The 24,148-nt window shown below is 37.6% G+C and overlaps 1 protein-coding gene across 1 annotated transcript in view; it reads left to right on the top strand.

Moving 5' to 3' along the window:
* Positions 1–3,632: 3,632 nt before the first annotated feature.
* Positions 3,633–24,148, top strand: part of pleca (plectin a) — a 118,863-nt gene continuing 98,347 nt past the window's right edge. Inside the window, exons 1-4 of the mRNA XM_073858426.1 lie at positions 3,633–3,876; positions 5,066–5,103; positions 8,188–8,472; positions 13,286–13,478. Of these exons, the coding sequence (XP_073714527.1) occupies positions 3,720–3,876; positions 5,066–5,103; positions 8,188–8,472; positions 13,286–13,478 (673 nt within the window). The 5' untranslated portion in view covers positions 3,633–3,719. The remainder of the gene's footprint in view (positions 3,877–5,065; positions 5,104–8,187; positions 8,473–13,285; positions 13,479–24,148) is intronic.

Below are 24,148 nucleotides of genomic sequence, written 5' to 3'. Positions count from 1 at the left end.
TTTTGTAAATTTCCTACCGTAAATATGTAAAAACTGTTTTGTTGTGAGTAAATGCAGTTAGTAAGGACTTCATTTGGACAACTTGAAAGGCGATTTTCTCAATATTTTTTTTTTAAGATTTCCAGATTTTCAAATAGTTGTATCTCGGCCAAATATTGACCCATCCTAACAAACCATACATTAATGGAAGGCTTATTTATTCAAACTGTTGAGGTGTCTCAATATTATAAATTTGACCCTTATGTCACAAATAGTTTATTACACATGGTGATGGATTTTCTGGAATATCATGGAACTTTGAAAGGCCTATTCCAGACATTGAAAGTCAGGAAATTTTATATATTTTTTTGTCCCAAGTCATGAAATATCTTGGATTTTGTTTGTTGCTTTAAAGGGGACATATCATGAAAATCTGACTTTTTCCATGTTTAATTGCTATAATTGGGTCCCCAGTGCTTCTATCAACCTAGAAAATTTGCAAACGATCAAGCCAGTAACTTAGTTTTGGTAAACCATTCTCTGCAATCATGTGAAAAAATAGGCAATTGAAATTTGGCTCCCCTTGTGATGTCAGAAGGCAATAATACCACCCCTTAATCTGCACTATCCAACCACTGCACTGCCAGACACACCCAAAAACTGCACATTTTTGCTCGCACATACTAAGTGGCAATTTTAACATGTTATAATAAATTATATGTTTTTTTAGCTAGAACTTTTTTATACATACTCTGGGGACACCAAAGATTTATTTTACATCTTTAAAAAGTCTTGTGAAATGTCTCCTTTAAATTTTAGTTTGCATTTATCAAAATGTAATCTGCTTGTTAAGTTGTTATGTAAGGAATTCCATTTTTCGGGTCCAAGCCTCAACTGATTTCAAGTGAGACTACAATCTAAACAGCCATTTATTGGCATTGTTTAATAATTTCATGCATTTAAGCAAAAAAAAAAAAAAGGTATAAACTCACAGTGTACACTACATTATCAGGCTCATGGGATCTCAGACATAGGTCATGAAAATTTTGCTTTTAAGTCGGAAATGTCTGGAAATTTGACTTTGAGTGTGGACCCTGTCTAATGTCATAATATTACTAATGTAAGTTATAATTAACCAAAACTGTATTATTCACTTGTTCTGTATTCTGAATTGTGTCGCATAAACAAATATTTGTTTGATACATTAAATATTTCTTGACTTTGTGACGTCACTTTCTACCCCATGTCGAACGGTTCAATCAAAATTTGTTGTTGAGCATTGTATAGACCATTTTGCAAGATGTAAACAACACTGGTCCAGAAGCACTTCCTGTTGTTTTTTAAGTTGTTTTACATTTCTAAGTCTTCTGTTGTTTGTATTTTGTTCAAATATTAATTCATATTAATATTTTGTTCAGGGTTAAAAAAAACTGAAACAGGAAGTGCTTCTGGACCAGTGTTGTTTACATCTTGTAAAATGGTCTAAATGAAATCCTTGTAAGTTTGTGAATATGGAAAAAAAACATATTATTTCCTGTAGGATAATATCGAAAATTCCAGACTTTTTAAGCACGCATGCTAAACTGTTCGCTTTAAATGTTTATATCTTCTATATGTGAATGTTGATTCATACCAAAATGCTTTTTTGCATAGTTGTGTTTGACACATAAAAACATCTCGGGTTACGTATGTAACTGTTGTTCCCTGATAAGGGAACGAGACGCTGTGTCTCCCTTGCCATATTCCTGCGTCCCTGTAACGCCGTCTTTGGCAATATTTCAGATAGCGATATACTTCCTGGCTCCCATGTCACCCTGTCTTTGTCATTAAGCCTCATCATTGGTTGAATTTGATATACACATTCAGACACACCCCTGGAGGCGTCCCCAAAATGTCACCGCAGTGACGCAGCGCTTGTTCCCTCGAAAGGGAACTGTAACAATGTATCTTTAAAGGTAACACGATGTAACCTTGCTCTGACTTGAAATGTGTCGCCACATTTAGTCCTTTTAATTTTTTAAAGGTTTTGGACCTATAAAGTCCTCGAAAGGTCCTTGAATTTGAAGTTAACTAAGGTGTGGGAACCCTGTAAAATGCCTTTAAGAAACTTTCCAATCCGCAGCATCCAACAGTTCAGATGTGCTATTTTGTGCAGTATTAAAAAACGCAGTGACCTAAGGTGTCTTCAAATAACTTGTGCATCATCTGTCTCATTTATGCTCGTTTAGTGCCAGTTTGTTACCATTTATTTCCCTTTGGGAATTGACAATTTTATCCAACACGCAGTCAGTTTTGTGCACATACTGTACAGTATGTGACCCTGTCTGAGAAATCCAGACTAAAGTCTCTTAATCTGATTATGAGATTCATTTTTAATTTCAGTAATTGATTTTTAAATTCATTAAAATTTTTGACATTTTTGAAAATTTTACTTCTTGCCCCCCTGCATGATGTTCATCTAAATGTTAATGTCAAATAATATTGCTTGGTAACAAATACACACATGCATTGAACAACAGGTAATGAACTTCACTTTTAAAGATCATATATATTATTTTCCTTATAGTCCTTCCAATACTATCCTCCAAGTCTGTGATCCTTGTGTTTTGATATTAATGCACATAAGCTGTCTTCTGTGTTGTTTTTTCCACTAGGTGGCAGCAGTGATTCACTTTTCCAGTGTGTGTGGTCAGTCTACCAGTCATCTTCTCATAAAAGTTTGCTTAACATATAATGTGTTTACAAGCTGAATCTAAAACCATGAATGTCAGGCAGCTGCATTTGATTTTGGGATGACTGGGTAAATGAGGGTACTGTGTGTCTTGTCAATGAAGCAAACTAGGATGGAAAGATCATTTTTGTTGTGCCTCACTAATGCCCACCTTCCTCCGGATGGCATGTTCAAATTTTTCCTTGGGTTATTTTCACATTTCAAACTCAGTCCCACATGAAAGTTTGGATGAAATGTTTTTGGGAAGTTCTGTTTTTGTACCACGCATATCACTTTATAAACATACCAATGCTGAGTCAACATCCTGTCTGTAAAAGAGGGGCAATTTTGGAAAAAATAAATGTCTTCAAAATTATAGATACAGATAAGTAAAACTTAAAGGAGTTATTCACCAAAATATGAAAATTATCATAATACTTTTCCTTCAAAAATGTATAAATGCCAATGCATTAGATACTAAATATTAAACCAACAAATTTACATTGACAACTGTTAAAGGATCATTATAGATCAATTACATAAGGATTATTGTTATACTATTATTTATAATGTTATATATTTAGTGTCATGCTAAATATAAATGTCCAAATACTTTTTATCCTCATGCCATTTGCAGAAATATCTCTACAATCTTTGTTTGCACAAACACACACACACACCTACAGTAAAATATGTCATCTCTGCGTAGGCCGTGTTTAAACCGCCCCGGGTGCATTTCTCCTGTCCTACCTACCATTAACCAGCAGGTCTCCGGGCCCGAGTCAAACGCGAGGGTGTGTGTGATGTTTTGCCCTGGGAGTGGCTGTTGGATATTCGAGACCACGTTGTGCTTTACTCCTCACTGCTCGAGTCGCTGAAGGAAACACACGCTGACACATACTCACTCCTCCAGAGCTGACGTGGGCTGTGGCCTTCTGCGCAGCTGCTGCCCATCTGCACCTCAGATCCACTCACAGTAGCTAGAGAAAAAGAAACGGTAGGCAAAGTTAAGAAGGGAGAGAGGCTGAGTATGGATGTGTTGCAGGACTGGACCCTGGCGTACCCGCCTCTGGCCCGGCTGCTCTGGGTGTTCGTGCTGGTGTTGGCCACTGTCCTGGTTTGGTGCCTGTTCTTCTGCTGTTGGGGAAGCCAAAGCTCCACCTCCCCTCTGGAGAGATACCTCTCAGGTAATAGCGGCTTTTATTCTTGAGGAACTGACGTGGAATCAGTTCTGGGTTGGAATGCTCCTCAGCTGTTTTGAGTTTGTGTGTGTTTCCTGATAAGTAGTTGCACCCAGAAGTCCCATCCAGACTTAAGCTGTAGGAAAAATGTATGTTGCAGTGGAAATATTTCTTTTTAGGACGTACTGGTGGTTTCCAGGATGCATAAGTTTCCATGTGTGGTGTTGGCATTTGATGGAAAAGTGGTTGAGATCTATGTGTCATCATCTAAAGCTGAGCTCTGAATCCTTAAATCACTGTTTACTATTTGTGTAACGCTGTCCCAAAATGAAACGTTCCTGGAGGTGTTATGCAATGGAAGAAGGCCGTTTGCAACCAAGGTCTAAGTGGCTTTGAATAAACAAGTTATTTCTAAACCTTTATGAACAAAAAGATGTTTGGTAATTCAGACTGATTGTAGCCTTCATTGAAATCTGTTTACACCAATTATTTGAATATATAATACTCTTCATTTCTCATCTCTAATGTAATATTCAGCATTTGACATGTAAAAAAATGTTGAAAAAGGAAAGAATCAGCTGTCGTAACTAGTGGGTCATCATCATGGTTTAAAACAGGTTCACACTTGTTAAGTCTAAATGATCACTGTGACAGACAATAAGTACGGCAGCTTTGACAGCTTAACATAAACCATCATTTACACTCAAGGCAGTGTTCTTATAGTTTTGCCTCCAGACTAAATACACAAATATCTTTAAGACAATGTAGGTTTGAAGAGGTTGTACCCAAAAATTATCATGTTGTTCTAAACCTGTATCTTAATTCTGTACAACAAAATAAATAAAACATTTGATAAATGATGGTAACCCGCACACATTTGATGATGGTACCCATTGGCTTTCATAGTATGTGTGGAAATCAATGGGTATACCATCAACTGTGTGCTGGTTACCATCATTTATCAAAATATCTTTTTGTGTGTGTTAAACAGAATAAAGAAACTCGTTCAGGTTTAGAACAACATGAAGGTGAGTAAATGATGACAGAATTCATTTTGGGGTGAACTATCTCTTTAACACTATGGGACTTTAACATCCCAGCATGCCTCTCATCACTCATTTCACCTGTTCTTCCTTTCTGTAATTCAAATATTATTTGTTTCTTCAATTCATTCATTCAATTCATTTCTTTTTAGCAATGGAGAAAAAGTCCAAGACAAAACCTCAAAATCAGGTAAGCCCCCCATACTATGTTATTATAGTCATATATCATAATGAATAGACATAAATCATGCACTGTAAAAAGTGAAAGTTGGATTAACTTAAAGGGGACATTTCACTTTTTTAAAGGAAAACGCCACCATTTTTTAATATTACCTCAACTTAGACAAATAAATACATACCTATCTTTTTTCAATGTGTGCCCTTTTAATCTTTGTACAGTACAGTGCACAAGAAAGTGTTAGCATTTAGCCTAGCCCCATTCATTCCTATGGCTCCAAACAAAAGTTTTATTTTGTGCCACCATACTTACTCATGTAACTACTTATGTAACAGTCTTTAAATAGAGAAAACATGGAAGTGTTTGGTGGCTTCTAAATTCATCCCTGTTTGGAGCCATAGGAATGAATGGGGCTAGGCTAAATGCTAACACATTCACGAAGCGCTGTACAAAGATTAAAAGTGCACGCATTGAAAAAAGATAGGTATGTATTAATTTGTCTAAGTTGAGGTAAGAACATAGTAAAATATTGAAAAACGGTGGCGTTTTCCTTTAAGACTTTTTTAAGATGTCAAATAAATCTGTGGTGTCTCCAGAGAACGTATGTTGAGTTTTAGCTTGAAATACCATATAGATAATTAATTATAGCATGTTAAAATTGCCTCTTTGTAGGTGCAAGCAAAAATGTGCCGTTTTTGGGTGTGTCCTTTAAAATGCAAATGAGCTGATCTCTGCACTAAATGGCAGTGCTATGGTTGGATAATGCAGATTAAAGGTTTAGTCCATTTTCTTAAAAAAAAATCCAGATCATTTACTCACCACCATGTCATCCAAAAATGTTGATGTCTTTCTTTGTTCAGTCGAGAAGAAATTATGTTTTTTGAGAAAAACATTGCAGGATTTTTCTAATTTTAATGGACTTTAATGGACACCAACACTCAACACTCAACTCAACACCCAACAGTTTCCTTCAACGGAGCTTCAAAGGACCACAAACGATCCCAAACGAGGCACAAGGGTCCCATCTAGCGAAACGATTGTCATTTTTGACAATAAAAAAACAAATATACACTTTTAAACCACAATTCTCGTCTAGGTCCGGTCCTGAAAGCGTCAGCGTGACCTCACGCAATTCGTCATGACGTCAAGAGGTCACAGAGGACGAATGCAAAACTCCGCCCCAGTGTTTACAAGTGTGTTGAAAGAGGACCGTTCCGAAGTTGTTGTATGTGGAATGATACTAATTAATGTCTTTGTGTCAGTTTATTGTTTACAATGGTCCGCAAATGTGCGTTTTATATATGTAACACGTGACCTCCTAACGTCACTACGCATTTCCGCTAGGTTGCGCTGGACCGGACCTAGACGAAAAGTTGTGGTTTAAAAGTGCATATTTTTCATTTTTCCCGTCAAAAACCACAATCGCTTCACTAGACAAGACCCTTATGCCTCGTTTGGGATCTTTATAGTCCTTTGAAACTTTGAAAACTGTTACGTGTTGAGTTAAGTGTTAAGCGTGGTGTCCATTAAAGTCCATTAAAATGAGAAAAATCCTGCAATGTTTTTCTCAAAAAAACACAACTTCCTATCGACCGAACAAAGAAATACACCAACACCCTGGATGACATGGTGTCTAGTAAATTATCTGGATTCTTCTTTTAAGAAAATTGACTATTCCTTTAAGGGGGCGATAGTATCCCCTTCTGACATCACAGGGGGAGCCAAATTTCAAAGTTACTGGGTTGATCTTTTTCACATTTTCTAGGTTAATAGAAGCACTGGGGACCCAATTATAGCACTTAAACGAGAAAAAAGTGTCAGATTTTTATTATATGTCCTCTTAAAAAAAAAATTTATGGGTAACACAAAAAAAATTTCACTGAAATATTTACGAAAGCTTTAATTTTTTTGTCTTGAGATAAAAAAAAATTGATAAACGTAAATAAAATATTTCAGGTGCTATCATTTTAAATATTTTGTTTAAGTAGATCTAACTTTCACTTTTTACAGTGTTCCTGTAACTCAGCTGGTAAACCAGTGTGTAAGCAACCCAAATGCTATAGGTTCTAATCCACACAATATTAAAGATTTCAAGGTTATATTTTCACAGAATGTTCTTAAGATGGTTTTATGTAGGAAACAGTAAATCACAAAACATGACTTGAGCTGGGTTTTCACAGGTAGGGTCACACATTTGTTAAATCTATTTCAGACACAGACATTGTGCTTTTACCTTATCAGCCTGTAGAGGCCAGTGTTGTAAAACAAGCAATCCTGTGACAATTTATGGGCCATTTTCAGCTATGTGCTTTCGTTTTAGTGATTCGTTTTAGGCCTATTTTATTGCAATATAGTGCTTTCCCAGCATTGATTGCACTTTAATGAGCTGGTAGATGATAAAGATGCAGCTCAGGGGATATTTTACAGCAATACAAAACAAAAATTTCCTCTTGAGCTATTCCTGAGTACATTATAAGGCATTATTAGTTCTAAATGATTGAGTCTGTGGTGAATTGTCACTGCAGGCTTGTGTCTGTGGTTTGATAGACTGCAGGACAGGAATGGCCTGTGATAGCTCTGTACGGATGAATGGATAGACTTTGTCTCAGTTTGCTGTTATGAGACAAAGGCTGTTTGCTCTCCTGTTGATGCAGAACAGATTTAAGTGGCATCTCACAGCCTGAGAGAACAGGCAGATAATGTTTGTGAATTAGATTTGTTTCAACAATTCGACCAGCAGATGGTCCCAATAAAGTTGCCCTTAATATTTAATCTGGCTACTGTACTAACATCAATATCATGGTAAAGTTTTTGAGTTGACTAATAGAAATTGGCTCTTTATTGTGCACCTGACAGCTTCAATCAGTCACAGGCTGACTAATAAGGACTCCATTGTGTGATCTATGAAGTGGGCAGCAAGAATAGCAGAATAGACTGAACTCACTGATAAACGCTTTTTGTGGCGTTTCACTGCTTTATGTGATCATTTGGATCCACCTAAAGCTGCTTTAACCTGCATTACTTCACAAAGCTCTTTTTTTGTTGTAAGTTTGTTGCGTTGTACAAATGAATAAGCTGATTTCACTGTTTTTTCAGCGGAAGAAGAAGCCAAAGGACAAGGGCGTCTCTGCAGCTCTGTTGAATGAAGGGATTGTTGGTATGATCAAACTGGCAACCCCTTTGTCTAAAGAGAAACAGAGGAAGAAGGAAAAGGAGAAACAAGGGAAAAAGACAGAGGAAGAGGAGGAAAAGAATGAGGAATGGAAAAATGAGAAGAAAGAAGAAAAAGAAGAAAAGCCCTCCACACTGAAGAAGAGGAATAAACGGCACCTGAAAGTCACAATTGCACCAGACACAGTGATGTCAGAATCGTCTTGGCAGGTGAGATCAAAGGGTTAAACGAAGTCATCATCGCCATAACCAATAGGAAAAATCTTTCAGTTACAAAAGTTGTGATCTTATTTACTGGATATTGTTTATTTACTCTTATTATACGGCTCGTTGGAATTCTTGATTCTGATTGGCCAGTCGCGATATTTGCAGGTTTGTTATTCCCGGCTCAAAAAACTGCACCTAAACCTGGATGGGTGATTCTCGCGAAATTAGACTTATGAGGTGTCATGAAACATTTTGATAAAAAAGTAAATGCAACGTAAGAGTATCAAAATAAGAAGCATACAGTTACAAACATCTCTACATGTACTATTTTGCACATGATTTCAAACGACATCATACAAACCAATTTTGTTGTTTTTTCCACATTTAATGGGAAAATTTTCATTACCGCAACATGTCCATGACTGGATTTGGGTTCTTTGACATGGAAAATTTATAATTAAAAAAAATCTAAAAAAATGAAAAGCTTCAGTGCGTGTTATACTATAAACATTTACATAAAGAAACATGTGGTATGCGGTGATTATTGGTAAATGTAGAGACAATAATAAGGAATATAAATGTGTCCAAGAAAAATGTTCTCATTCTCCGCAACAATTTTCAATCATTGTTTAAGCCCTCAATTTAAAAAAAAATTGCTGGAAGGGACATAATTGACTGTGACACACAAGATGGCTACCAGGTAAGCAGTTCTTATTTTTCTCCCCAGATAAAAGTTGAAATTTTGTTTGTTATAGTACCTAGACAACTTTTTAGTTCTCATTACCGAAACATGAGTTTGTAAATGCATTTATTTAATGTAATATCATATTGCGGTTATGATCATTTTGATAATAATAATCTAAAAAATGTAAATAATTCTATAGGAAATATTTTTAAATCCTCTAAAAATAATGGTTATAGTAAGTTCAGACCTTAATCTTATATGTGCAAAAATTGGCTTCAAGAGCTTTTAAAAAAAATCTGATGCTGGACACCTTCTAAGTCTAGATTTCGTGAGAATCACCCTGATGCTGCATTTCAAAAAGTACACCTTTGAACCTAAAAGGTGCATATTAGTACCTTTTAAAGGGTACCGTCCCAGTGACACCTTTATTTCAGAAAAAAAGTCTAAAAGTTTTACTTATACTGTTTAGTACACTACATACTTTATCTTGGCCACCTTACACCCTCAAGCATCATAAAATATCTGGTAACACCCATAATGAAGTGCACTAGAGGGTTAATTTAGTGGGCAATATGCACAATAGGCTGAAGCTGGCACTGAGACTGGTGCTGTGGATAAAATAGCAACCCCTACCTCAAGCAGCCAATGCCAATAGCAACAACTTTCCCTTTTTAAACAAGCCATTGAGTAGTATGAAAGCGTCTGTTATGTAAGTTGTTGTCAAGCCTGAGACCTGTAACTTTTTTCCGTTGTAAAATGTGAAGTCAGTGAAACCAACTTTGCTAATTCTTGATGCTACTGATGCATATTAAATGTAAAATAAAAGATTTATTTAGGATTTGGATATAAGTTATTATGATATACTGATAAAACACAACGCGCTAAAAATGAAGGTGCACTGAAAGCTTCTTTGTAGCAATGCCATAGAAGAACCATTTTTGGTTCCCCAAAAATTGGGTTAAATCAAGGACAGGTTAAATCAGTTTGTCCTTTTTTAACCCCACATTGGGTTAAATAAAAAACAGCATTTTATAGTGAGAGAGATTTTAGGAACCTTTATTTTTTATAGTGTAAACAATATATTTTTGGACCGATAAACTATTTTCTCATTTTGCAGCAACCAACCAATAAAACTGATCAATGACTCTGTTACTGATCATGACACAGTCAGTTGGTTATCAATTAGTTAAGCAATTTAACTTCCTATTTGCACGGAGTTATAAGCGAGCAAGAAGTGATGTAATATGCTTTTCTCACTTGGCTTTGTATCGGACTGATATAGAAATATTTAACTGTTTTATCAACTATCAAACCAGTGTTGCAGCCCTATAACTAAAATCAGTGCATGTATGTTTCACAATGATGGAAACTTCACTGTTGTGGGACATTACTTTACATCACAACTGTACAGTTTGTAAAACAGAGGGACATTTGTTCACTGGGAAGGCAATAAACTCTCCCCCAGATCATAGATCAAATCTATCGTTTCATTGTGCAAAACATCCAGTGACATCCATTGCTATTGTGTGGAAGTGAGTTACACTGCTCGTAACATTACACCAGATCACCTTTCTCATCTCCATCCTCTGTTTTCTGCATCATCACCACGACAAACCGCATCACACCACCATATTCAGCGCTGTAATCGGTTGTTATTCATAAGTAGTGCGGACCGGTGTCGGATTTCTCCCCGGTAAGTTACCTTGCGGAAAGATTTCTCCATCTTGCAGTATCTCAAGCATCTTTGAGTGCATTTGCACTAAAGGTGGGTTATTAACAGGCGGGACGATGTTTCGGTTTATCGGACAGTTATATAGGTGGGCTTTACCTATCGCTGGGGTGGTGACAGATGAGAATGGATGGCGAACAGCTGGAATAAGGTGTTCATAGACTCATTTGGTCATGGTGAACGAATGGCAGTAATGATTTGTAGTTGTTGAAATGATTCTGTCTGTGAGTTTGCCACATCGTTGATTCTGCTGCGTAATGATGACGAGAATATAACCGCACGCGCGGCGCAACGCGCCAAGAACGCACGAGGAACATAAACAACGACAGGTGCTGTGGTGGGAAGCTGAGCATAGCGAGGAGATTTTGCTCCATTAAATTCATAGAAGGTGACCCAGCTTACCTCACTATGTCACAACACTGCATTTTATTGCTGTCTTTTCGTACATATTAAGAAGATGCCGTTGATTTTCTTGCTTTAGGGCGGCGAAACACGTTTTTTATTTAACGTTACGCCTTTATGTTGTCTTGGTAACTTTGTGAGTAGCCTAATCAGTCATCATTATGTCGTCTCATAGTTAAGTCCTCTCTAGGAAATACTGCTTACAAAAGAAGAAACAATATTTAGTCATTAATGTTAAGTTGGTTATCACTTTATGCTGGGTTATTTTTAACCCAACCCATTAGGTTGTAATTTAACCTATTTTCTGAGTTTAAAGTTAACCCAATGGCTGGGTTTGTCTTTTTTGACCCAATGCTGAGTTGAAACCACAGCATTTTTTAGAAAGTAAGAAACAGAACTTCAAGTGCTGTGTCAGATTAAAAAAATATACGTCTTGAGTAAATATAGTATAGTACATAGAATAAATCTAGGCTTCACATTGATGTATGGTTTGTTTTGATAGAACCATTTTTTTTTTGAAAAATCTGGAATCTGAGGGTGCAAATACTTTAAATATTGAGAAAATCGCCTTTAAAATTGTCTAAATGAAGTCCTTAACAACTGCATCTATTCACAAAAATAAGGTTTGGAAAATTTACGATTTGGAAATTTACAAAATGTCTTCATGAAGCATGATCTTTACATAATATCCTAACAATTTTTGGAATAAATGAAGTAAGGAATAATTGACGACTGGCCGTTGAATTATTCACAAATAATGCACACCCAAGGTGTTAATGCATCGCGGGTGTGCATTATTTTCAATTATACCACATATATTGAATGCTTTATTCTAACGGTGTATTCACACAAGGCGTAAGCATTAAAGCTTAACGGAAGGCTTGTCTGAAGCATGGCCAACAGCCAATCTTCCATGAATGTAATTGGCTGGCTCTGCCTAGGTTATTTGCATAAGGCAATCTGATTGGCTGACGCACGCATTGCCACTTGAAAAGTTGAGAAATGCTCAACTTCTGCCGCGAGCTACGGCAGTGACGCGGCGCCGACGGATCCACAATTCAGTTCGCCAACGCTTGACGTCACACATTAAAAGTTAAATGGGAAGCGTCAACGCTTACGCCCCGTGTGAATGCGCTGTAATTGGTTAAGAAATGTTCCATGTGTGTTGATTCTTTTTCTGTAAACCGCAATACTAACTTGTCAAATGTCTAAAAAATAGGCACCAGAGTGATGTTTGTGGTAACAGCGACTTTGCGTTGTGCCGCATTACCAGCTTGGATGTGCATTATTTTCTTATAGTTCAACAGCCAATCGTCAATTATTCCTTACATATTTCAAAGGACCGGAGTCAATTATTCCGCAGCCGCTAGTACCCCAGTTACCACAAACATTGGTCTCTTTTGCAAAGTTATTTTGTCAAATAAATACTTAACCAAGTTTTGCATCCTCCAATTTACACTTTTTTTTTTTACAGCAAATGTACAAATATGCCCGCCGGACATCACTTTTGGTCACTACTTTAAATAAGAAATTTGTCAGAAATATTAGTGAGTTTGTATTTCTAAATGTACTTCCACATGTTCTCTCAAACATTTCAGCGATGTTTTAAAATTGTTGGTAGTCTAAAGTTGTACATTTTTATTGCCAAGTGTGCTTTGCATACACAAAGAGTTTTCCTTGGTAACGATATTATTTTATTTTATTTAACCTTTATTTAACCAGGTCAAAGTCCTATTGAGATTATAAACCTCTTTTACAAGGGAGAATGATGCATCCAGTGCACACATCCAAATACAATTCATGACTGATATCTTCTCTTTTGCACTACTGAGAGAAAAGTTGTAAGTGTTTGCTAGTGACCTTAAACAGTCAGCATTTGTTTGCTGGTTTTGCTCCGAAGTGACCTAGTGAATTTAAAACTCTGAATTGTAGAAGAAACATCAGCTGTCTGTTGCTACATTGTTTTCCGATCTCATCTCTAAAACCTCTTTCCATTGCAGGTCATGTCAGGGGGTCGTCGACGGATGCTGGAGCGGTCTGCATCGGAGGAGACCGCAAGTGACCTGAGTTCCTCACATTCTCCTGGAGACACCTTGCCATGGAACCTCCCCAAACACCAACGCGTCAAACGCTCAAAATCTGCATCCAGTGACGTCCTGGACCCTGCCGAGAGAGCGGTCATCCGTATTGCAGGTAAAATCACATGGCTATGGCCTACCAATTGTAACTAAACATCAGGGTGCACACAGTGGTCTGCAGGCCCCACTGCGAATAAAGGACAAGCTTTCCATTGAATACGTCCAAGGGCATGTTCCAATAACTGATACTGCACGTAATGCTTGTTAATTTGATGTCTTACACATTCAAATTAATCACACATACTTTATTCTGTGTGGCTGAAGGAACTATAAGGGTCACTGTGCAGAAGGAGTGCAGGTAATACCTGCCTGGCAGGTGTCTATTTGATGTGGCATTGTAGTTCCTTTTAAAGCGGACTTGCTTCTGTTGCCTCGTGTTTGTTTTCAACGTTTTTTTTATTTGTGTGTTAACTAGCAGTGTGTGAGTAAATTGTGACAGAAAGATCGAGCAAACCTCTTCATGAGATTATTGACTTAGGGTTTTGGAGTGTTAAGAAAACAGAGCAACACTATAGGCATTGTGGGTTTTCTCTATTGGTTTTATATACAAGTTGAACATTTATGAGAAAAGCTGCATTGAAAAGCATTTCAAAATGTACTTAAACATGTAGTTTTGAACCTCTGTATGACTACATGATGCAATAGGTTTGACTCAGCAGTTATTTTGTGTGTGAGTGCATAGCAGACAAAACACACAACGAGGCTTCCAAGGGTGTGGTCGGAGGACTGCAGTGCTGTTATCACCTTCTGCAATAGTTCCTCTGGTCTGCATCCCGTACACTTGAAGATGATTCTGCCCCAAACAAGCAGATTTGTATAGTCCACTATGTTTATTCATGTGAACTGTACAGATGAGATACATTTATGAATGCATACTGAATCTGTGCATTCTGGGTTTACAGTTTATCCACCAGAAACTGCTTGTTATCTTTGGCTTGCTAGTTGCTTGCTTTACACGTTGAGCTACAGGAACATATTAATTATCCATATCAATAAGGATTTCAGTCTGTTCCCGCAAACTGGATTAGCACAGGATGTTGTGAGGATAGTTTTATCTGTACTTCACTGCCATCCTGTGGCAGTAAAATGGTGAGGTGAAAATGAGTCTATTTTAATATTAGAAGTTTTCTCACCTGCCGTCTTGTTACTTGACCTAGGTTTCACACGTGTGAGCCTCCTGCTACTGTTAACCGTGCACAATGATCCAGAATGTCTGGAATGTTACTTGTGTAGACACCAGAGAAGGGTGATTTTATGAGCTTCACGGTCAGGCAAGCATAAAAAACCTTCTGAGACTGACCTGGCAGGGTGACAGTGAGATATAGCTACCAGACACAAGAATTTAACTTAAGAGCTGATTTATATAACAAAATAATATTAGATAATAATGTTTGTGATGCAGCAAAAGAACATGTCTTTCTTAGCTCAGATGATAGATTGTGGCAGTAATAATTGACAATGTACATTTTAATAAAATAACTGTTAAAGGGCTTAGTCTACTCATTTTCAATATTAAAATATGTTATTACCTTAACTAAGAATTGTTGATACATCCCTCTATCATCTGTGTGCGTGCACGTAAGCGCTGGAGCACGCTGCGACGCTTCGATAGCATTTAGCTTAGCCCCATTCATTCAAATGCACCATTCAGAGACAAAGCCAGAAGCGACCAAACACATCAACGTTTTTCCTATTTAAGACGAGCAGTCACACGAGCAAGTTTGGTGGTACAAAACAAAACGTAGCGCTTTTCTAAGCGGATTCAAAAGAGGACCTATATTTTATGGCGTAATAGCACTGTTGGGAGTACTACGACTCGCCTGAAAATCCGCTCCCCTTCTCACTCTCATAATGGGAGAGGGAGGGTGTTACTGCGCCGAGTCGAAGTACTCCCAAAAGTGCTATTACGCCATACAATATAGTTCCTCTTTTGGGTCCGCTTAGAGGAGCGCTGCGTTTTATTTTGTACCGCCAAACTTGCTCGTATAACTACTCGTCTTAAATAGGAAAAATGTTGATGTGTTTGGTCACTTCTAACTTTATCTCTAAATGGTACCATTGAATGAATGGGGCTAAGCTAAATGCTATCGAAGCGTCGCAGCGCGCTCCAGCGCTTACGTGCACGCACACAGATGATAGAGGGATGTATCAACAATTCTTAGTTAAGGTAATAACATTTTTTAATATTGAAAATGAGTAGACTATTCCTTTAAAGGGATAGTTCACCCAAAAATGAAAATAATGTCATTAATGACCCTCATGTCGTTCCAAACTCGTAAGACCTCCGTTCATCTTCATAACACAGTTTAAGATGTTTTATATTTAGTCCGAGAGCTTGTTGACCCTCCAATGAAAATCTACGTACGGTATACTGTCCATGTCCAGAAAGGTAATAAAACATCACCAAAGTAGTCCATGTGACATCAGTGGGTCAGTTAGAATGTGTTGAAGCATTGAAAATACATTTTGGTCCAAAAATAACAAAAATTATGACTTTATTCAGCATTGAGACTAAAGTCACGTGACTGCAGTGACACGGATGACGTACGACACGGCTGACGTGTTATCTGGTGCTCCCCAGCTTTTTTTTGTGAGCCCGGGCTTTGTTTACAGTCTGAGGGAGGAAAAAAACTTTGCAAACATGTCTGAGGATAACACGTCATCCGCGTCAATGCAGTCACGTGACTTTAGTCTGTAACTAGAGAACATTTAGATGATGTCCAAAACCTACGTTTAATGGTTACCAGCCAAATCGTGATGATTAGTTACAAATCGACAACTTGTTATTTCAAAGAATGCTAAGAATTCAATCCCCACTGTGTGAAATTGTGTCAAAAGGTCTTTATAATCTAAGGTGTATGCAGTATTTTTAAATTTGCATCATAAAATGTTTTTATAATTGACTCCAGATAATTTGTGGAAGAATCTGTAACCTGTAAAGAGCAAGCCATAATGAATCAATCATTCATGATTAACTATAAATAGCATACAGACTCTTATTCAACTTGCTCCCAGACCTCAAAATTCCAGTGAATTATTTACTGATATCCCAGATAATTGATCATCTTTCAAGTTTTCTTAACGTGTAGATGTATTTTATGTGAAAGTCATTATTATAAATCATCAGGTTTAACACAACGTGATCCACAACGGCAAATTTGTCTGATATCTATTGTTTTTTACATTTTGAGTGGTTCTTGTGTTAAAGAGCACCTATGGTCCGATTCACGATTTTACATTTCCTTTGGTGTGTAAAGGGGGTCGCACACCGGACGAGAAGCGCCGCATTGTGCCATGAATCTAAAAACAGAACGCATTATTTTCTATGAATGTACGCACACCAGCGGCGGCTGTCTGCTGTGACTCTGGACACTGCTCAGACCCCAACGGCGCGACACGTTTCAACCAATCAGAATGAAGAACCAGAACTGCCCGTTTTATAATTTGCATTTTACGCTATCTGACTAAACTCACGCTTTTTAATGTGCACTTCTGGTGTACAATACCTCAGAGTTGTCCTAGACGTGACGCAATGCGGTGCTACGCTTCTCATCCGGTGTGCGACCCCCTTTAAGGTGCAGTGTAATTTTCAGAAGGATCTCTTGACAGAAATGCAAAATAATATGCAAAACTATATTATCAGTGGTGTATAAAGACCTTTCATAATGAACCATTATGTTTTTATTACTTAAGAATGAGACGTTTTTATCTACATACCCAGAGGGTCCCCTTACATGGAAGTCGCCATTTTGTGCTGCCATGTTTTTTACAGAAGCTCTTAACAGACAAACTTTTTACTAAGTTATCTTCAACAGTGATATGTTTGTCCTGTGGCGGCTACAGTAGCTTCTTTATGCATTTCAAAAGCAAAGGGTGAGGTGTAAACTGAGTTGTTGGTTGCAATTTGCAACCTCACCACTAGATGCCACTAAAATTTACACACTGCACCTTTAAGTGTGTATTAGTACATGCTAACGATATGCGAAAGGTACGAACCCCAAAGTAAACGGTGACGCAAGTTATCGTCTCCAATGTAAATCTCTTTTCTTGGACTACAACCAACACACTGATTGTAGGCAACAGTTTACTTCCTAAGATTGGTGATGTAGACAAGATTGACATTATCATAATTCCTCCCGCTTGGACTTGCAGCCTTTAAGATAACTCCTGTTAGCATTGCATTGTGACAGAATCTTTCAAATATGATAAGGAGCGTCACATTTCCGGCTGACGTCAGAGGTATTCAGGCTAATCACAACGTACAGATTAGCTGGTCAATCAGGGACACAGTGCTTTTCAAATCAATGAAAATTAGTGCGTTTCAGGAAGACAGGGATATCTGGAGCTACAAAAATGTACGGTATGTGAAAAATAATGTGTGTGTTTAACCATAAACCATACGAACACACGTTGTTTTTATTAGCAATGAAATATGTGCTCTTTAATTTTTTTTAGTGATTTCTGTAAAAAGTTCTCACTGATACCACATGGTGTCACTAGTTCAGTCCAACTGTGAGAGTTGTGGTTTGCATGTCACACTTCATGCTTGTACAGGGTTCCAGGTGAGGAGTACATCTTTGTTTCTATCTTCATTTTTGTGCTGTGTTTGTTGTTTGGACTATAAAATTAGTAAAAAAATACAATAGATCCGAGTCGTACTGTATTAAGGGACCAGAATGCCACTTGTGGTCGTCCTTTTTTGGGGGTTATTAAGCAAATACTATGCAAGTAAAGAACCAGCTCATTTTTGCATGTTTCAGCTGCTTTGCTAAATCAAAATTTGCAGAATTGTGCACATTTTTGGCTTTCTCAAAATTAAAACCAGTTCCCTCAATTCCAACAGATAAATCACTTACTTCATTTTCCATTTGGCAAAGGTGTTCAGAGCGCACATCTCATGCACAACTAAATAACTGCAGAAGATTTTATGAAAGACAGCAGATAGTTTTCCTTCAAGCAGGAATGATGCATTTTTCCCAGAAATCAGCTCCCTGCAAAATCAACAGTGTTTATTTCGACATTTATGACCCATAAAGCAAAAATATTTGCAGTAGTTTGAGAAAGAGCTCAGTTACAATAAATATGTCAGAAACTGACAGGCTTTATCAGGATATTTGAAAGAGTTGGTGGGTTGATGTATTGTGGTCACCTTGGGAATGCTCCTAATGAAGGGCACATCTGGTTTAGGGGATTTTTATCGCAGTGGGAGGGGTTTGCCCCCTAGAGACCCTTGGGGGTTTTGGACTGTTTTTAAGATGGCTGTGAGGCATCAAATGTAGCTGCTGCCAGCTTGACTCATTTATCAGAGGGAACACCGAGAGGGAGACAGCAGGTCTTACCCACTTCATGCTTTAAAATGTAATTGCTTTTATAAGCGAGAAAAGTTCAGTTCTTTGACCTATACTCCTTTTTAGAACAGAGCTGCTCCATTCCCTCCTGAGATATAGTGGACCTGCTTTAAAGGGTTGCTTTCTCTCTCTTTCTCTCTCTCTCTCTCTCTCTCTCTCTCTCTCTCTCTCTCTTTAATACAGTATAGTTTGTTTCACTATACTGTATTAAAGAGCACATATAAAATAGACGTATGATGTTTTCATAATAGCCTAATTATATTTTTGGATGATTTTAGAGATTTATGGAGAAATATATTTCATTTGAGAAGTTTTTTAAAAAAAATTACTGTATATTTCAGTTGCTATTTTAGAAAATGTGTCTGTCACAAGGCTGTATTCTATAAGTGGTTTGCTATCAGGGAGCCACTGTGTATAATGTACTGCTATTGACTGCATCTGTATAAAGTTACACTTTGTCAACATATTAACAACTATTGATTTAATGATGTCTCAAGTAATTTCTTGGCAACCAGATAGCAACATGCTAACACACCCAACTGCATACTGTACCAGTGGCGGCTTGTGACTGCTCATCCGAGGGGCGCAAATTTAAAATATTTGTTCGGAGTGTCATGTGTGTTGTGAATTTCAAAATATGAGTGTGTTGCATCATGTGAACCATTTGCATCACGTGTTTTGTCAAAATAAGTGCCTGCTGCATACGCATCATAACCGTTTATGATAAAAGACCATACACGCAAGACACTCCATTAACAGTAAACTCTGATTACGCATGAGATTATGTGAGAATCTGGCAAACTTGAGCATCTCTTTTATCATAAACCCTTTAGACGCGTCTGCAGCAGGCACTTATTTTGACAAGATACGTGATGCACACAGGATCACTCGACGCGCAAAACACATATTTTAAAATAATGAACTACACACATGACGGGCTACATACATGTTGTGACGAACTTCGCATGGAGCGCCCTCGAAAAACGATGTCACCAGCCACCAATGCTGCATTGCAATGGCTGGGAATCCGTGGCCCAGCCCACTGGATGCTGCTTCATGATCTTCTGTATTTATCTACAGAAAACATAGTGCATATGTGGGTAACACTTTATTCTGATAATCCACTTTAGACATTTTAATAATTATAAACATTGCAACTACTTTTCAGCTACCAACCTTTACAGTATTAGTAGACAGTCTGCTTAAAGAGCACATATTTCATTGCTAAAAAGCAACGTTATTTTGTGTATTTGGTATAATAGATGTGTTTGCGTGGTTTATGGATAAAAACACATTATTTTCCACATACCGTACATTTTTGTAGCCTTAGATTTCACTCCCTGAAATGCAAAAAAAAAGCTCTGTTTCACCAATTGGCCAGCTAAGCTGTACGTTGTGATTGGCCTGAATACCTCTGACGTCAGCCGGAAATGTGACGCTCCTTACCATCTTTGAAAGATTCAGTCACAATGCAATGCTAACAGGAGTTAACTTACAGGCTGAGTCCGAAGCAGGAGGAATTACGATAATGTCGGTCTTGTCTACATCACCAATCCCAGGAAGTAAACTGTTGCCTACAATCCGTGTGTTGATTGTAGTACAAGAAAGAGAATTATGTAGGAAACGATAACTCACGTCATCGTTTAATTTTTGGTATGTACCTTTTGCATATCGTTTTGCATATCGTTTACATTTCATTTTAGTTGATGTAGTTGCAAATTAATGAAAGTTAGATGATATGTAGTTGCAAAGTTATATATAGTTAGTAGAGTGTCTAATGTGGGCCTTCAAAATAAAGAGTAGTTGTTTTTCAAGATATAAACCAGTTATGTTTTTTTGTAAAGTATATTTGTAAAAACGACTTAAACATCCTAATATAACTAAGCCTTATGTGGCGTTCACACCAGCCGCGATAGTGGCCGCACAAATGTGCTATTCGTGCGTATCTGGACGCTTGAATATTTTGAGTTTACTCGCTTCATCCGTGCATGAAATTCTAGTCATTCGAGACATTCACGCTGAAATTCGCGTCATGGGAGGGACTTCTGCGACTCCGCTCGCTCCATGTAATCACATCACTACTAGAGCAAGCTCCTGATTGGTTAACGTGGCACAAAATTCCACCAAAGTTTAGATGTTTAACTTGCGCGTTTCCCGTGGCAACGCTCAATTCGCGCGGAGCGCGCCTTCCGTGCCGCATGCTCCGCAACCCGCCTTCCGTGTGTTCCGCGTCGCAGGATGCCTATTCGCGTCTTTGCATTGACTTAACATGTAAATCACTAGCACTTGCAGCCTCTTCCGCGTCTGCTGTAAAGCCCACATTAGTCTTGCCTTAATCTAATACCTTTCCGGGAAACCGACCCTACATGTTAAAGGGCACCAATTATGCAAAATTCACTTTTACAAGGTGTTTGGACATAATGTGTGTTGGCAGTGTGTGAACACAACCACCCTACTATGAAAAAATCCACCTGCTCCTTGTTTTTTGATCCCCATTAAACCAAAGCAGTCTCATTAGATGTGAGGTCACATTGATAAAGCCCCGCCCACTTACACTCCTGCATTACCATAATTTCCACCCTCAGCACGTTGTACTCTGTCCACTAGATACTATTATCTCAGACTGTATTAATCAGATCTATTTGAACTGAAACGCTAACTGTCTGTTTGTAAGGAAGTTAGAAGCTGTAGCTCATTTGCATTTAAAGGTACAGACATTAAAACCTACAGTGTTTTTGCTCGCACCCAAATAGGGGCATTTTGGACATAGTATAATAAATGATCTGTGGGGTATTTTGAGCTGAAACTTCACAGATGCATTCTGGGCACACCTGAGACTTATATTACATCTTGTGAAAAGTTCATAATAGGTGACCTTTCAATTATGCCGTTACATACCTACATTTACATTTATAATGCCTTTATCAAAAGATACTTACAGTGCATTCAAGATACTGTATATATTTAATCAGTATGTGTGTTCACTGGATGACCTTATGCAATGCTTATGCTATTCTGGGGTCTATTCTGTAGTTATTTAATCTTTTGTGTGATTTTTACTAGCAGTAGAAGTATATAGTCTCCAGTCAGATGGGTATGTGTACATTTGTGAGTGTGAGTGTGTGTGCGTGTGCGCCTTTAAGAGGTGGGACTGTCCTGTGTGTGTTGGTATTTCTCAAGCTGGAGAGGGGAGTGGTACTGGTGGTCTGGAACGAAAGCCAAAACTGTGGAGGGGAATACTCACTCACACACTTATACACACACACACACACACACACACACACACACACAGTCTGGAAAGAGTGAGACTATACAAACACACCAGTCCATTCTGACAGTCCAGCTATCAGGAAGGACGTCCGAAAAGAGGGAGTAAAAAGTCAAAAAGGAAGAGAATAAGAAGATTGCCCCGACCTCAGACCAGGGCCATGTCCATGTACGACCAAGCCTGCATGACTGCTCTTGGAAATGAGCAGGACTTCGTTCTAGCCTACGAGAACGTCCGAGAGAAATTTAAAGGTACCGGAGCCTCCACTACGTCGTTTCCGTCACTATCCGTGTGAGAATGAGCCATGTGTGACTGTCTGTGTATGTGTTTGTGTTCATGTCTGGAGAGAAGGGGGCTGTTGCTCGTGATTGGGTTATAAGTAGTTCCATATTGATTGGCACAGATGTGAGCGACTGCAGGCTTGCACAAGACCAAACCGCACTTCAGGCCATCGTAGCGATTTGAGAACATCAAAGTTTGACAGCTGTTTCTGTTAAACAAGTTGCCGACATATCCATTTCGTTCATTCTTTAAAATATGTTTTAACCTTGTGCATCAGAAGTTTTTAATCATCTAATAAGAGAATGTCTAGTAAGAGCTGCAGTGCTAAATATAAATAAACTCTGCTTTAAGACTGCATATAATCATGCTATAAGACTTTAGGAATTGACTGTATGTGAAATCCAGGTGAAAGTGTCAATGTAATTTTGATATTAGGAGCATTAAAGTTTGATTTCACTCATTGATTTTACATTGATTTCAGTCTTTGATATGACCTTACTCTGTCAATATTAATGATATCAATGATATATTTTCACAACATTTTTTTGTTATATAGGATGATTTTATGTACACTAGAAAAAATTGAGTTTAATTATGAATTTTTAGGTACCATGTACTACCATATAAATACCTAATCATGAGTTTCCTGGTCATTCAATACCATGTTATATATAAAATTGCCATAGTAATACCGTCACTGCTCTGTCCAATGGGTGATTCTCACGAAATCAAGATTTAGAAGGTCCAGCATCAGATTTTTTAAAAAGCCCTTGAAGCCAATTTTTTTTGCACATATAAGATTAAGGTCTGAACTTACTATAACCATTATTTTTAGAGGATATTTCCTATAGAATTATTTAAACTTTTATATTATTGTATAAAAAATGATCATTACCGCAACATGATATTACATTAAATATATGCATTTACAAACTCATGTTTCGGTAATGAGAACTAAAAAGTTGTCTAGGTACTATGACAAACAAAATTTGATCTGGAAAGAAAAAAATAAGAACTGCTTATTTGGTAGCCATCTTGAGTGTCACAGTCAAATATGTCCCTTCAAACCATTTTTAAAAAAATGTTAGTTCATTGAGGGCTTAAACAATGATTGAAATTTGTTGCGGAGGATGAGAAAATTAGTCTTGGACACATTTATATTCCTTATTATTGTCTCTACATTTACCAACGATCACCAAATACCACATTTCTTTACTGTAAATGTTTATAGTATAACATGCACTGAAGCTTTTATTGTTTAGATTTTTTAATTTAAAATATTTCCATGTCAAAGAACCCAAATCCAGTCATGGACACGTTGCAGTAATGAAAACTCTTCCCTTAAATGTGGATAAAACAACAAAATTGGTTTTGTATGATGTCATTTGAAATCATGTGCAAAATAGTACATGAGGAGATGTTTGTAACTGTATGCTTCTTATGTTGATACTCTTACTTTGCATTTACATTTTTATAATCAAAATGTTTCATGACACCTCATAAGTCTAATTTAGCAAGAATCACCCTAATGTGCTGATTTACTATCAAGTACTGTCAAGTTTTTGTAAGTTAATGTAAAGTTGAATCACCAGGCTGTTTGTTATGTCCTCAGCATGTCATCATCCTCTCCTATAATCCCATCTCGGCCTCCATGTGTACAGGATTGGGTCCTAAAAATATCACCCCAGTTTATTATTGTAGAGAACTGGACCCAGATGACCAGCATGAGTATGAACGCAAGGGAATGCTGGGTCTGAACAAGGGGTTTTGCAGTGAGACCTGCATGTAAAGTCAAGCATAACGAATTACATTTAATTCAAAGTACTT

The sequence above is a fragment of the Misgurnus anguillicaudatus genome, chromosome 20 (genome assembly GCF_027580225.2).
Source record: "Misgurnus anguillicaudatus chromosome 20, ASM2758022v2, whole genome shotgun sequence".
Taxonomy (NCBI): domain Eukaryota; kingdom Metazoa; phylum Chordata; class Actinopteri; order Cypriniformes; family Cobitidae; genus Misgurnus; species Misgurnus anguillicaudatus.
This window is presented reverse-complemented; position numbering and strand designations above follow the sequence as displayed.